The 15338-nt window shown below is 39.4% G+C and overlaps 1 protein-coding gene across 1 annotated transcript; it reads right to left on the minus strand.

The window, feature by feature from the left end:
• Positions 1 to 669: 669 nt before the first annotated feature.
• Positions 670 to 15333, minus strand: SLC30A4 (solute carrier family 30 (zinc transporter), member 4; the record flags this gene model as incomplete). The annotated part of the gene is made up of 7 exons (XM_010139992.1): positions 670 to 1230; positions 1889 to 2023; positions 3905 to 4010; positions 4311 to 4524; positions 4780 to 4933; positions 10196 to 10342; positions 15285 to 15333. Coding segments are annotated over 7 exons (960 nt in total), but the record flags the coding sequence as incomplete, so codon positions are not given.
• Between the last annotated feature and the right edge of the window lie 5 nt (positions 15334 to 15338).

Raw genomic sequence — 15338 nt, forward strand, 5'->3', positions numbered from 1 at the left:
TTCCTGTCAGGACACTGCCATACCGTGCTCAAAGCAAAGATGAAACAGTCAGAGATCTGTGACTGAGGGAATAGCACGTATCTAAAACTTCTGCTCCCCACTTTCCTGCTAGATGCATGTATTCTGCATGTCTGTAGATTGTGTTTCAGAGTTATCTCCACATCAAGCATAGTTTCTATAATTTGACTTTTTAAAACAAAAATGGAAAAACGATCAATTACAGGACATTTATTAATTATAATTAAAATGCATGCTAATCAACTGGCCTTTTAATGTGAATCAGCTGAAGGTTTCAAGATTATTAATAATAAATTCATCTTACAAGTTGAAACTTTGTAAAATAAATAACCTGTTTCTAATGTATAAACCCTATTCTAAAATACATTAAAGATCACTAATCACTTAAAACACTTTGGGTCCAGTGTTGGGTCTCCAGTTAAATACCAGAAGTCTGGGCAAGGATCTGCCTGCCTGGATCTCTGAATGCCCAGATTAAAGCTAACTTTCTGGTCAGGGATAGTAAATTGTGTATTTTGCAGTATCTCCAAAGAGACAGTTTCCAGAATAAATCAACTAGTACTGTGTGCATTATAGTTTAAGTTACTGTATGAAAATTGCTATTGCAACAATATCGTGTAATAAGCTCAGGGATCATAACGTGTTATGGCACCCTGGCACGATCGGCATTAGAGACCTCAATTGAAATACTGAATACGTGATGCTCCATTTGGGTTGCAGGTTACTTTCTGGTACATAGTTATGAAAGGACGATATTGGACTGTAATTTGTGAGGTATCTGCAGAGCCACGTTGCAGTCTGTAAACAATAATCCGAAAACAGTTTTGTCCCAAAGTTGTAATTAATTGAATAAACCAGTACAAGGGAGAGAGTGAAATACGTGTTCTGTAGGGCAACCACTGCACTTTTTGCAGCACCAGTTCTCCCTGCTGCATGTTCCGTGGTACAAATCCAAATATTAATAGTTTCTATTTGATCATTTTCATTTTGCATTTATTGCTCTCAGTCTTTGACTACAAGATAAAGAATAAGGCAGCAGTTCCCAAAACATATGAAATTAGGCACTGTAACTCTGACAACTTGCGCAGGTTTTGCTCATTTCCTGTTTGTAACTCTGGAGCTGGACAGAGCACTTGTACATTCCAAATGTGTTCAGCAGCAGTTGTCGGGCCTTGGACTGAACTTCCTCCCATTTAGATGAACTACCAGGAACTGGAAAATCAAGAAAATGATTTACAGAATTCACTCTTCAAGAAACCTGGACAATCTAGCTGTTCTCAAATTTCTCACAGTGTTACTAACTAGAATAATCTTTGTTCACATTCATTTGTTAACTTAATATTGTTCTGTGGTCACTATGTAATCTCTGTATATTATTTTATACCTTTAGGTCTATATCCTCCATCTAGAATCACATTTTGATAAAACTGCGTGTGTTAAACCACCCCCCCATCCCACAAAATTGGAACTTTCTTACTAAGAATATTCATCGTACTGTTAGATGTCTAAATCAGCATATTTTGGCAAAACATATTTATTTTTTGTATGTCACACTGTTCCACATTAGAACTTCACCCTGTCTTTCACTGGACAAAATAAGGGAATTATGAGAAGATTTTTTTTTTTGTTCTACTCAAAGAATCTGTATTGGATGTTTCAGGATGGCTACATTTTCATTGCACAATCTTCTTTTACATTGTGTCTTTCTGGACCAATGGGTTCTATACCTTGCTGTACAAAACCATAGTTAGTAGGTATCTTTTTTCCCAGAATGTTATTTCCTAGTTCAACTTAAATAATAATAGGAAGAGTTGGCTTTTTTTCTCCTATGCCTAGATTTCATTTAGAATTATGTTATACAGTAGCTTACCTAGTTGCAAGTGAACTATGGCAGTTGTTTTTCCTGCAGTGAGAGACCAAACATTTAAATCTTCTATAGAATAAACATCTTCAATTTTCATCAAGTCTTCCTTAATGCGATCCGTGTTTAAATGCCTTGGAACTCCTGTGATGCCAAAGAGGAGATAAAGTTATTTTTGTCTTCTGCAAAGTCTGTGGCCTTTAAAATGTCATGACAGATCTCAATGTCAAATGAGATTATAATTTGTGCTGTTGAAAGTGGTTAGTAATTTCCAAGTTATCAATAAAGAAAAATATGCAAATTAGCATATTAAGTCCAGTATGGATACAGACATTGTACAGGAATTTCAGTTGTCTCAAATGTAATTTGTCCTGTCCAGAATCCACTCTCTGGCAATAGCCAGTGTTAGATCTTTTGGAGGTGTACTTGTGAAGACAACTTTACTGCAGCTTCTAACCCCTAGTAACCGCTTAAACCAGACTCTAAGGTCAGAATTGAGGCAGGGTGCGGAATGGTAGGGCCTGTCTCCTGCTGTCTCCTCAAACTTCCCTCTTCAGGTACCTGGTACCATTTTCAAATGCTCATAGTAATCCACCTGCAGGGGTTAACTCTCAGGACTGCCGTAAAGCGTGGCCATGATGGCGCTGACCAAGCCCTTCTGGATGTAGTATTTTCAGCAGCTATAGCACTTCTATAGCTTCCCTGCTACACCCTTTAGCTGTTAAAGGGCACAATCAAAATTTTAGATGATAAATATGAGTCAAAAACTAGTACAAAAATACTGAATAAATTCTGTTTCTGAATAGTTTTGCTTCTGTCATGCTTTTTACTGCTTATCTTCCAGTTGTATGGAGTTTGATTATGTATACTACGAGTTGTTCAGCTGCTTGCTTCTCAAATTTCTTCAGAATTTTTAGATGACTTCTCTCTGAACCTGATACCTTGCTGTCTTTTAAATTATGTTAGTTCCAGTACCATCTCTTTTGGAAGTTCAGTGTCTGGTTTAGTGTCTTAGGAAAAGCAAAATTTTCCTTTTAGTGAAGACCATTGAAAATAATTTAGCTGACAAATAACTGGCTAGCTGCCTGCTATTATTTCTACAGCCTTCTTTTTCTCAGGAAGCATGGACTTCAATTTTGATATCTCACATCATGTTATTGATAAACTTCCACGCTGCCTTATAAATCTGTATTAAAAGCCAGAATCTCATTGCTTGTATTAGATAATCATTCAAGTTTTTAACTTAGCATTCCTAGTATAATAATGAAACTTATGTTAAAATTAATATTGAAAGCTGATACAACTTCAAGAACCTTGATGTTGTAGTGGTAGTCTGCAGAATAAATGCAAGTCTGTTCTCTGGAGATGCTGAATTTGAGTTGAAAAAATTCCCTAGCATACATAAAGCCCACATGTCATCACTTTTAATAACATTGTTAATGTTAAGATTTTTATGACAACTGGGATACCTATGCAAACAGCTACAACTCAAAACATCTGGTATCTGATACATCATTCGTCTTATCTGTTTTCTTCAGCAAAGAATGTTGCTGGCATCTTTCTTTCCAAATCATCACATGAGATAAGATTCTTCAGCTTACGTTCAACTTTCTGCTTTACTTGTAGCTTCCCCTACAGTAACAGTAGAAGCACACAAGTAATACAACAGCACTGGTGGAAAAGGGGAAGACAGGAGAGGTGTGAACCACCTGTCCAGCCCTTCGGCTTAAGTTTCCTCCTTTTGCATGCCTTCACGTTCACTTTAACTTTACAAGTAATGAAGGGTAGAACTGAGCCTGGGCACACGTTAGCTTAGTTTAGCTGACAGACACACAGGAGAGTTCTGTACATTTCATTTTACCACCTCCTGATGGTGAAGTGTGAGCAGAGCTCACAGTTGGCTCATTCTGGTGACCTCAAAGACACCTGAAGACTGCTGCCACTTCGATGAGCCATCGAGAACAGACCAAAGCAGCAGCAGAATCAACAGGTCTCCAGACACAATCCACTGTGCACGGATCTTACCTTCCAGAATAATAACTCCTGTATCACACAGAATTCGCACTGTTGTCAAAACCACCAGTATGGAGAATACATATGTACATATAGGATCAGCAATCTTGTATTCTGGCTGCAAGGGAAGTTCCAAAGTGTTAAAGGACGTATGAAAATAAGCTCACTTCTAAGAATGTGACTCAGAAAATGCAGTTACTTCTAGCTCCAACTTTCATGAATATTTATTTTTCTTTGAAGAGTTACAACATACATAATAAAGAGTCTTTGCTTTTTTTGCACAAATGTATGAAGCTTATAACAGAATATCACAATGTATTTTTTTAATAACTTAGGAAAACAAGTAATTTTTTAATTTAATCACTGGAGTTGAAATTTTAAAAATTCCACCTTGCCTCGAAGACTAGCCATTCCTTACCTTAAAACGTATGATGTATGCAGCTATGAGCACACCAATACTTTGTACCAGGTCCCCAAGGGCATGTACAAAAGCTGCTCTCACGGCAAGGCTGCTGTGTCCATGGCTGCTGCCGTGGGCTGTGTTAGGAGAGTTCAGCTGAGGTACGTGAGCATGAGGGTGGGAATGGGAGTGAGAGTGAAGGTGGCCAGATTGATTCAGCAAAAAACCCATTCTGAAAGTGAAAGAAGAAAAACATTCCAAGAAACAGGCTTTAGGATTTGGTGGATGGTTTTTTTCGTTGCTTTTTTCTTTTCTTTCCTTTTAAACCAAATAATTGGTAAGAAGTAATAATATTAATTTCTTATTTATGAAAATGAAGAGGTCCAGCAAAATTACATCCCATGAGAAAGTTTTAGGCCAAGAATGAATAAGCAGTTTATTCAGAAATACTTTCATAAATGTTAACGGAGAGAAAGGGAGATCTTACATTAAGTTAACTGCAACACCAACGGCTGCTGTAATCAGCATGATGTCGCCATTTATTTCGTAGTCCATATGGATAGTTCTTTGAACAGCTTCATACAAGAGGAATGCCATGAGGATATAGACCAGCAACACGCTAATGATAGCTGACAATACTTCTGCAAATAGAAAGGAAACAACGTTACAAAAGTGAGTCTCAGATCTATTTCCAAATTAGAATGTGGACAGAGCCTTAATTATTTTAATTATTGTATGCGTATTACAACCGTAACGCACAATTAGCAAGTTGTGCAGTGACTAAAACTCATAAAATAGGATAGACAAATGGAGTTTGTCCTAATCAACTTCTTCACACTTCCCTGTCCGTATACCACTCAAACTGTGTTTTCTCTGAGAACTTCTGCACACATGATGACTGAGACTTCTTCAGACAAGCTCTAAGTCTTGCCTGAGAAGTCGCAGACAAAGGCCTTGTGCAGGGGAGAGGAAGACAGGTGATCTGAAACATCACTGCCTCCCTACAAATGAGAGAAAGCTTGACTTCAAGTGTCCACAGTTATTAGCTGGATTTAGAAATTACTTGTATATATCCTTTTGTATTTAGGATGGAGAAGGAATTTTAAAGAGATGAAGAAACTGAGCAGTACAAACCTGTCAGACATATTAATCCTAAGCTTTCTGACGTGTGCATACACATTATCTATTGCAGATTTCTGCTATGAAGGATTGCTTCATTAAAGGTTCTGTGTATGTTGTTTTAAGAGTATCTAATGTTTACCAAATACTCATGTCACTAAAGAAAGAATTTCTGCTATGAAGGATTGCTTCATTAAAGGTTCTGTGTATGTTGTTTTAAGAGTATCTAATGTTTACCAAATACTCATATGTCACTAAAGAAAGAGTGTTATGACCAACACTTTGGTGTAGGAATTCTATATGGTCAGCAGGGACTTTCAAAGGGGAACATTCATCTAAATCAAGAGAAAATTAGAAAGTTAATAAAACCTCCTAATATTTCATTGTCCTGCACCTTCTGCTGCCATTTACATCTGTGGAAAATGGTTACAGCTCTCTACAAGGATTCTGCTGTTCTGATGTAAGGTAAATAGGCCTGAATATTTTATGAGTTGGGACCTAAGTGCTGTCTGCAAGTCATGAAACTGGGCTAGTATAGCATTCATAAACCTGAGGAGGAGGAGTCTCTGCTGCAGTTTTAAGGTCCTACTATAAAGAATATAGGTATTTCCAGATGGGTCACTAGATTCCTTTCAACATAAACATATTTTTACCTGCTAGCTTCATATTCTAAAAATGATTGCCCTATTGCAAGATAAGGCAAGATACCTGACAGAGAACACACTGGCCCAGGTAAAGACTGTCTCCCTGATAAGCAAGTCAGTACAGGGCTTTACCAGAAGCGCTGGGAAAACCTTAATGCTGGCTCCACTGCATTGCATGTCAATCTGCCGCCATGCCTGAGCAATCTGTAATCATTACGTGTAATGCTGAGTATTCTCACTTGCCAGATGGATCACTGGGATCTTAGCCTTCCTGTGTGAATTCAAAGATCAGAGCTAGAATTAATTTAGTTGGCATTGTAGTGGTTGTTCTTCCCCCTTGTTTCACACGCTGCCCTGATTTATTCCCCAGTAAGGACAAAATTCTGCTCTTGGCTGTACTGTAGCTCTAAGAATACTCATCTGAGAATTGCCTCGCTTCTCCCTCTGCTTTGAATCTGTCACTGTGTAGTACAACTTTGGTTACTGCACAAGGTGTCATTTCTAACACAACTGCCTTAATTTATTGAATATTTCAGTAAAAAGCGTGCAGCTATATAAGCATTTTAGTATCACCAAAATCACTTGATCCATACGCTGAATGTTTAACATCATTATGGGAGAAGAAATGCACCCCAGTGCATTCAGCTGTTCGTAGCTTATCGCTGTCTGTACAAGTACCAGCATTACCAGGCAGTAGCAAGGCTCCGAAAGGCAACTGTCACCATCTTAGATGATTTCAGAGTGACATGAAAATCCTGGAAATACCCATGCAAGGGGTAGTGTTCGCTACAAAGCAGGCAGATTATTCGGGGCAACAGCCTTAAAAAAAACCCCCATGAAACAATACATTGCTTGGAAGGCTCTCCAGAATGCTTTTTAAAAAATTTGTGAAGCCATAGCACATGAGCATTTACCAGAGAAATAACATACTGTGGTTTAACAATCTAAAACCACGTTTTCTGCAACGGAAACCAGTGTCTTCCTTGCAGTTTCTTTCAGAGAATCATTGTCATATCAGCACTGTGGATCTGTGCTGAGATCTTTCACTTCTTGTGGAATGAACTATGCACTGTCTCAGTGGACTGATTGATTCTGTCATTACTAGCGTTGTCTCTGCAGCAGTGCCAGGAAAAATGCCAGATTCCATATCTATGCTTAAATCTGCTCAGTGTCTTACTGAGAAGGAGGTATCTCCACTTGGTGGTGAAACACAACTATTTTTGGCTTCAAGTATATAATCCTTTTTAGACATGACTGCAATTCCCATTATTTTGTCTTCGCTTCTAACTCATCCCTGAATCTGTCAGCTTCCTTTTCACCCCTGAAAATGGAATAAAACTGAAGATGGAACATACATATTATGTATTCAAAGAGAATTCAAATAAATGAAAACTAGTGCTAATTGCCTGCTGGAATTTGACTAGACAGCTAATAGGTCTGTTGTCTTCACAATGCAATGTTTATGAGAATGAGTTTGAAAATTCATCGTTCTGCAAAACAGGTGATAATGAGCACCAGAAACACTGATCGTTAGAATGTTTTCATGCTTACTGTATGTATAGATTATCTTAAAACTTAATGCAAAGCAGCTCAGTAATGAGATAGTTCTTGCACATATTCCAAGCTTTAAACAAATGCTCCACATTTTTTCTGTGATAGATGCTCAATCTGTACCCTATTTTTAACATTCTGTCATGTTTTAACATCTCTCTCTTGAAATTCAAGCTATTGTTGAGCTCATGTACTTTGCTGACGAGCTTCTTCCATATAGGTTATTTGTAAAATTATGTTACAGCAAGGGTGTACCCTAGAAGCAGCATTCACTGATGTGTGAAACTGGGCCCTCAGGCCACAGTATTCAGATGAGGTGCCTAAAATCAGGCAAATAATTTTCAAAAATGTGACTTTAAAAAAATTGTGTATAGTAATTTTGAACCATCCCATCTTCTCTACTTGCAGAGTCTAGGTCAAGGCTTGAGGATCTCTTGCAGAGCCTTTACCCACTTCCCCTTCCTCACTGCAGCCACAGAAGCTCTTGCCCCCACCGCCAGGCTCTAGTCCTCCTCCCGCAGAGCAAGCTGCACTGCTGCTACTCACGCAGAACGGCTGAGGTCCAAAGGAACCCCTGGAAACCGTGTGGTCCTGCTCAAAGCAGGGTCAGCTACAGCAGGTTGCTCAGGGCCACGTCCACTTGGGTTTTACGTACTTCCAACTGTGGAGACCCCACAACCTGTTGCAGTGTTTGACCACCTTCTGGTGCCAGCCAGCCAACAAAGTAATTGTTGCGGGAATGAGAATCTGTTCCCTGTAGCTTCTCCGGAGGAGAAGATGGTGCCCAGGGAGAAGACGGTGGGCAATATGGACTAATTCTGTGGACCACATCTGGCCCATAGGCCACCACTTGATTGGTCTGGCCAGTATTTTTCTTGGCAGTGAAATGGCAGGCGGGGGGGCGGGGTGTGTGAAGATAAAGTGAGGTGGCAGAAACGCTCAGGAATTTGTGTTTGCAGTGTTATCGAGCCCTCAGACTGAAAAGTCATTGACAGTTTACAGAACTGAGTAAGGTTTTAATGGTGAAGTAAGTTTCTTTTCTATTTCTTAAGATTAATTCCTGTTCTAAGCTAGGCCATGGTGTGTTCAGTGTATGTACTATTTAGTTGTAGAAAAAGTGTGTATAAATGCTAGCAAACAGCCTTCTGGGGAGTATGAGCAAATGCCAGGGGCATACCTGCAAGGTCAGGTTTCAGTATTAGGGGAGCTCCTGTCGCAAAATTAAAACTTCTTGAAAGAAAAGTTTGTAATGGGAAACGCTGGCATTGTTAATGCTTTCTTGCAGATGACCCAAGAGCTTTGCTAGTGTACAGAGTTATGCATTCATGCATTAGTGACTAACTGATGACAAATGACTAAAAGTGATGGAGCTGTTGAATTCTACTGCTGTGTTAGCAGCCAAAATAGGAATTGCAAATATAGGCTTTTAAATTTCTTGAAAAATATACACGATAGAATGTATAGAACAGAGTCAGCAAACAGTAACACTAGAAATTTTCTATTTCATGAAAAAAAAAAGGCTGAAGCTTTTGGTAAAATGTCTGCAAGACCTGCAGCTGTATATTATGAATAATTATATCCAATTAGCAACCACATATAAACACACTTTATCATCGTTACATTTCCAAACATGAAGCAATGAGTCCTGAAAATACTTTTCCAAGGTTTAGTATGTTATTCTGTTTATGCTTCTTTTTACAGACACCTAAAATGGGCAGAGGTTAAGTAACTTACAGTATTGCAAACCACAGGACATTTTGACCTCTGCTTTGTGTGGTTTGGGGAGTGCAAGAGGAATACTCATTTCTGTGGCTTCTGGCAGGGCAGAGCTCTCTGGTAATACAATCTACAGAACTTTTCAGTTCTGGATTAAGATGTCATTTTTCACATAGACTAGGATGTTTTTTCCAGTGTCATAGTTCTACTGAAATCAACGGGTTGAACAACAACTGACTGACATGTACAGCTCCTGCTCCTCAGTGCCACACAGGCAGTAACAGTGGTTCAGCAGTCAGTGACCAAAGGATATGACCCTCATTTGCTCAACAGCCTCAGTTCCAAAGGCTGACCTAATGCAGCAGCCCCCTAACTAAGGATAAGCATATCCACCCTTGTTCTGCGGGGGTCAGCTTCCCTCCTCTGAACCCTTTTTAAATGTTTTAGGCCATGGTTCATTTGCAGGAAGTTGTATTTACAATGTTATTGTGTATCCAATTCCCTAAGCTTCCTCTTTAAGATGGAAAGTGAATCAAGCATTCAGAAGTTAACACTCAATCTGCTAAATCCTAGTTCCACAGAGATAGAGAGGCTCATTCTGCTCCCAGTGAGCGAAACTCTACCATCAAACTCACTATCACCTGAGGTTTAAAATTATAATTTTTATTATCTATTACCACTTGGCAATCAATAAAACCTCTGTAGTGGATCCAGCGTGGCCAGTGAAAGGACATTACAGTCAGGGCACTGAACACAAAGCAAGTCTTAGGTTTGTTGCTACTTTCTTTCTAGTTACCCATTCTTCTAGAATTAGGTGATCTTAAAGTTGTTGCGTAAAGTATCTGTTAATAGCAAAAGCTGATATCAACATACCTAAGCGATGAAATCCAAAAGTGAACCTCTTTGTGGGAGATTTTGCAGACAGCCAGAGAGCAAGCAGGGTCAGAATAATACCGCTAAGGTCAGTTAACATATGAAGTGCGTCTGTCATAATTGCTAGGCTGTTAGCAACATATCCACCTGAAAACAAAGTTGGAAAAGTGAAGACGCATGACATTCAGGATTCCAGACAATATCCTCTTGGCACAGCTTACAGTTATTTATTTTCAGAACAGTGCATTAAGTGCATGAGAGCCCTTCCTATAATCACTAAAGGGGGGGGGTGTGCCATTACAATCAAAATGTCATGCTCTGATTTAAAGCTCCCATAGTCACAAGTGCAGTGAAGTGTGCTTTCTACTAAGAGCAACACAGAAAAGATTCACTCCTGTTACTCTCACAGAGACTCATCAGGTTTGCAAGACCAGGCCCAAAATAGTTTTGTATCTTTTCTCTATGTATTATCGCATATTGTTTAATCAGCTGATTCTTTTGTTAAACTACATTGTCAAATATTTTAACATTATGGAACAGAGACAGAAATCCAGTGACTCAATGGCAAGGAAATCTACCCTGCCCCCTTTTTGTTTTTATTACAGTATCTTTTAACCTTCATTATTCCCTGTCCTGGCAAGGGTGTTAAGTTCTGACAATATATATTGCAGACAATGACTTTCACTTGCACAGCGTTTCTCTTTGTTATTTATCACCATAATTTTTTCTCATAATTATGAGCTGCATTGAGACAAATAACCTCAGCTCAAAGGTTAGTATCTTTGTTCCAAGCTAACGCTACTATTGGAGGGGCAAGAGATTTAAACGATGTGCCCAGCTCTTAAGCATCCCTTATCCAAAGGAGAATCGAGGACAGGCTGCGTTATCTTCCATATGCATGAAGATAAGCCCATTTTCTCAGAAAAGATCACATCTTTACTGTCAGCTATAATTTAGTTTCTCTTTTTACCTTGAAATTGTCATTCAGCCTGTAAATTCTACTGAGCAAAAGCATGCAGCTGGCGTGCCATTTGGCAGGCTTGAGGCTCCAACTAACATTTCGAGTAAAAGTATCTTCGTATACAATTAAAACCGTCTTAGCGAAGAGACTGACATGAGGAAGTAGCACAGGGAAATTCACAACTGGCTGATTGCTTTCAAGACCAGTCACAGAATGCGTGTGTATGGCTGTGAGAGTTGGTACGCACCCACACCTGAAGACAGAGCGGCACCCTCCTCCTCAGCCAGGCACCAGCAGCATGGCTGATACCGTAGTATTGCTTGTACTCTGAGTAACTATAAAATACAGCACACTTCAGCCAGTTCCTTTCCTCCATCCCCCCTTCTTCAGTTGTTTATAAGATTCTCAGTCAAATTTTTCTGAGGCTGAAATTTTCCAAAGGCCATCACAGCTTAAAAATAATGGTTTTGAAGATTCAGCAATTCAGCAGCTTTTTGAGTAAAATGAATTCTGCCTTTCCTTTCTGAATTAATTTGTGTTCTCACATAATTTTAAAAAATATGACTTAGAAATGACTCAAGCCTCTTCTACAGTCAACACAGAATAAACAAAGATATATATATATAAGGACATTCAATTCAGTAGTTTACATGTATGATCATTTAAAGTATGTACGTTAATTCACATGTATTAATTCTGGGAAGCACTTCAGTCCAAGATGAGTCAATTTTGTTTCAGCTAGCCTCTCACTTTTAAAGACTTTTAAAAATAAAACAGTAAGGAAGGAATTCAGGTACTGAAGCTAATCATGATGCAGCATGTGGATTAAGAAAATGTAACAGAGATTTATGAAATTCTGAAATCAAAGATTCTCTGTTTCCAAAAGTACCAGTGCATTGTTTGGTTAAACGTACTGCCTAAGGGCTGTTTCAACACATCTGCCAACCTGGGGAAAAAAAGACATTTCCAACCTTTACAAACAGACAGCTTGAGGGCTCACCGCTGCTTTCAGTGACTCGTGAAGGACAGCAGTCCTCTTCATGGACGATCGATTAGAAATCACTAAACATAGCTGAAAATATCAAAACCCTGTCAGAAAAGCTAACCGGAATTTGAAATAGGTTTTTCATTTCTTGATGCAAAATGGTTTCCCACAAAGTGTAAGTTGTTACCTGACTCTCACGATGACTGTTCATCAAATTAAACAACAAACACTGAGGTGGGCTGGAGTAATGAGCTTGGCTATTTTTTGGGAAAAATATGTCAATCAAAATTACACAATAAAGCTGCTGAAACAAGATTTCCTTCATCTTGACATCAGTAACGGCAGAAAGATTTTTACTTCACTATTTAATTGTCTGATAAGGTCTTCTGCCTTTTTCTTGGAAAACTAAATCTGTCAGAGATCACAGGAAGAAGTCAGTTAAAATGTCCTATATATTCAAACAAGTTTCCCAAATACTTGAGCTACAGATCAATTCCAAAAGTTCCAGAATTTGAACCCAACCAGACAGAGCACAATACAGGGCTGGAGTGAAATAAATCAAACAGGAAAGGTTCTGACCCAGGACTTGAGGATTCCATCTTTAATTACTCGTGCTGATGATGCTTTCTTGCCCTATGACAAGTCATTCAGCTCAAGATCCACAAAAGTACAGAGATACAAGTCCTCTGTTTGTTCTCTGTGGAAGCTGGATGCCTGAGTACTTTATGGTCTGGCCCTTAGTGCTGTCTACCTCAGTGTCCAAATCATGCAACAGGGCTGGTGCAGCATACATAAACCTGAGGAGGATGATCCCACCCCACCGTACTAACGCTTTGTACGGACACATCTGCCACCCTGAGCTGAGCCTGCAGAAGTCCTGGCTGTAAGGGAAAAACAAGAGATGATGTGACGGTGATGAGAGAGTATTTCTACTCTCAACACCTATTATTTCTAGTGCTCTCCCTGCCCTAGCTATGGAGAGGTGTACAACAGCGTGAATCGGATACAACGTCTCTAACAGGTACGCTCTTAGTGACTTCAGCACCAAGCTGCCAGCAGCTCAGACATACTATTCAGTAAGGGGCCCCTCACATGAACTAAATTCAGCACGTATCAGAACTCTGATAGGAATAAAATCAAATAAAATCACTTTCACGTTAAAGGATGTGTATGTCTGAGATAACACCACTGTGTTGCTTATCAAATTTACCTGAGTTCATGCTGAACCAAAATCTCATCCAGAGATAAAAATAGAGCCAGAGGGCAAATGGAGACATTCAACCAGATCCCTGAAACATCTTTGATGCAAAGTGTCTTATCCATCATAAGCTGATGTGTTGTGGCAGTGTTAGTAATGACTGAGCACACCCTGAGAGATGCTGAAGGACAGACCCACTGTTTTCCATTAACCCACATGGTGAAATAAGGCCCAAATGAAACTGGTGCAGATATAGTCAGTGTTCTGGTCTCTCTCTGAAAAACAGACCATTTCTTCTAGAGATGTTTTTTCTACTTATGTGGGACGAGCTGTGTAATTAACCTCAAGCAATGATCGTGCTCCCCACGCATTCTGTAGAAGTTTCTGTCTTAAAGAGACAATGCACTGTCCTAGACAAATGATATACAAGAGCACAAGCTCACTTTGCACGCACAAACATCAGATTTTCAGTCATTACTGACCAAATCTGCATAGGTGAGGACAAGGATGCTGGTTCCATGTTACTATGCCTGAGACATCTCTGTTCTTTACTTCCACAAAGTTTTTGTGACTTGATTTTCTGCTGAATTACAACAAATAATTCATCAGATTTAACTCTGCATGTTAAGTCAGTGTAAAAGCAATTAATTGTCACAGCTGCTAGAGAGACCTGGCTCACCCTACACATCAAGGTAGTGGCACTGTGTAATGCTCCCCGTTAGAGGAAAGTGGCTGAGGGAGTTTTAGCGTTCTTCAGGAGGCTGAGTAGCACCAAGCAGACGCTTGCACTGAATGGCGTGGACGTGCGCACGTCAGATGGTAAGAGGACATTGATACTGCTAAGTGAACGGAGATTAAAAGATAAATACTATCCTTTGAAAAAATTACTAGATAACAGCAAAGGCTTTACATTTTAGAGCTCATCTATGCATCCAGGGACCTTCAAATTTAATTCTGTTTCAAGCCGGTGCTGCTGTAGCCTATTATATAAAGCACAGTTGTTTGGTACAGACTGCTGCATAATGCACAGGTTCCCTCCAAGCTGGACAGCAGATGACAGCGTGCCTTCAAGAGGGAGCAATAACAGCTCAACTTGAGCTCACCAGGTTTATTCTTCTGACCAACAACAATCAGATGCTTATATAGGAACAGATTTCCAGGTACAAACCCACCACACTTCTGCCAAGTACCAACAAACAAAAACCACAAAGAACTGAATCAAAAACTATTTGGTATTCTTAGGTGTCCTAATGGGAAATGTTAAAATACTTATTACTGTCATTGACTTCGCTCATGTGATTGACCTCTGGATGGAGCATATGCTAGTCTAGAGCACAGCAGGACATCAGAAAGGTGACAAGAGAGTGGCTTTTTCACTGGGTTGATGTTGATATTGATAGCTCAGGACTTCTTTTCAGTTCCAAATAACAGAGCATACTGCTGTATCTGGTGAATAAGGTGAAATCCCACCAATGTTAGTTTTGTTATTATGGCAAATGTCACACTTAGAAACTGTATCTCCCTCTTGTCTTGCTACAAACACGGCAAGATTTTATGGCAGTAGTTAAAAAAGATACTGAGAATTAAATTATTCATCTTCTTTTATTTGTCCCTTGCTAAAAACACCTTACAAACTTCTAAGAGAAACTTATAAAGAGAAATAAGAAGCTATCAGACACACCAAAAAAAAAAATGCAAATTTTATGCCATTTGGAGGAACTGATGAGATTCCAGTAAGGGAAATTGCAAATTCTGTTTTTCTTGCATGGAAAACACAGGCGGACTTTTCTCCTTCTCACTCTGAACTCGCAGCTAATCTCGCTTATCTCTAAGTGACACCCTGTTTCTCTTAGCAAACATTTAAAACCACGGCCGGAGCAGGGAAACCGGCTGTGAGGTTCACTTTTTGCCTTTTAGAGACGGCAAAAAAAAGCCCCCGACTCACCTATGAGCTCCCCGGTCATGAAGAGGAGGTAGAGGAGGGCAGCGAGCGTCAGCC

The sequence above is a fragment of the Buceros rhinoceros genome, unplaced genomic scaffold (assembly GCF_000710305.1).
Source record: "Buceros rhinoceros silvestris isolate BGI_N320 unplaced genomic scaffold, ASM71030v1 scaffold40117, whole genome shotgun sequence".
NCBI lineage: Eukaryota > Metazoa > Chordata > Aves > Bucerotiformes > Bucerotidae > Buceros > Buceros rhinoceros.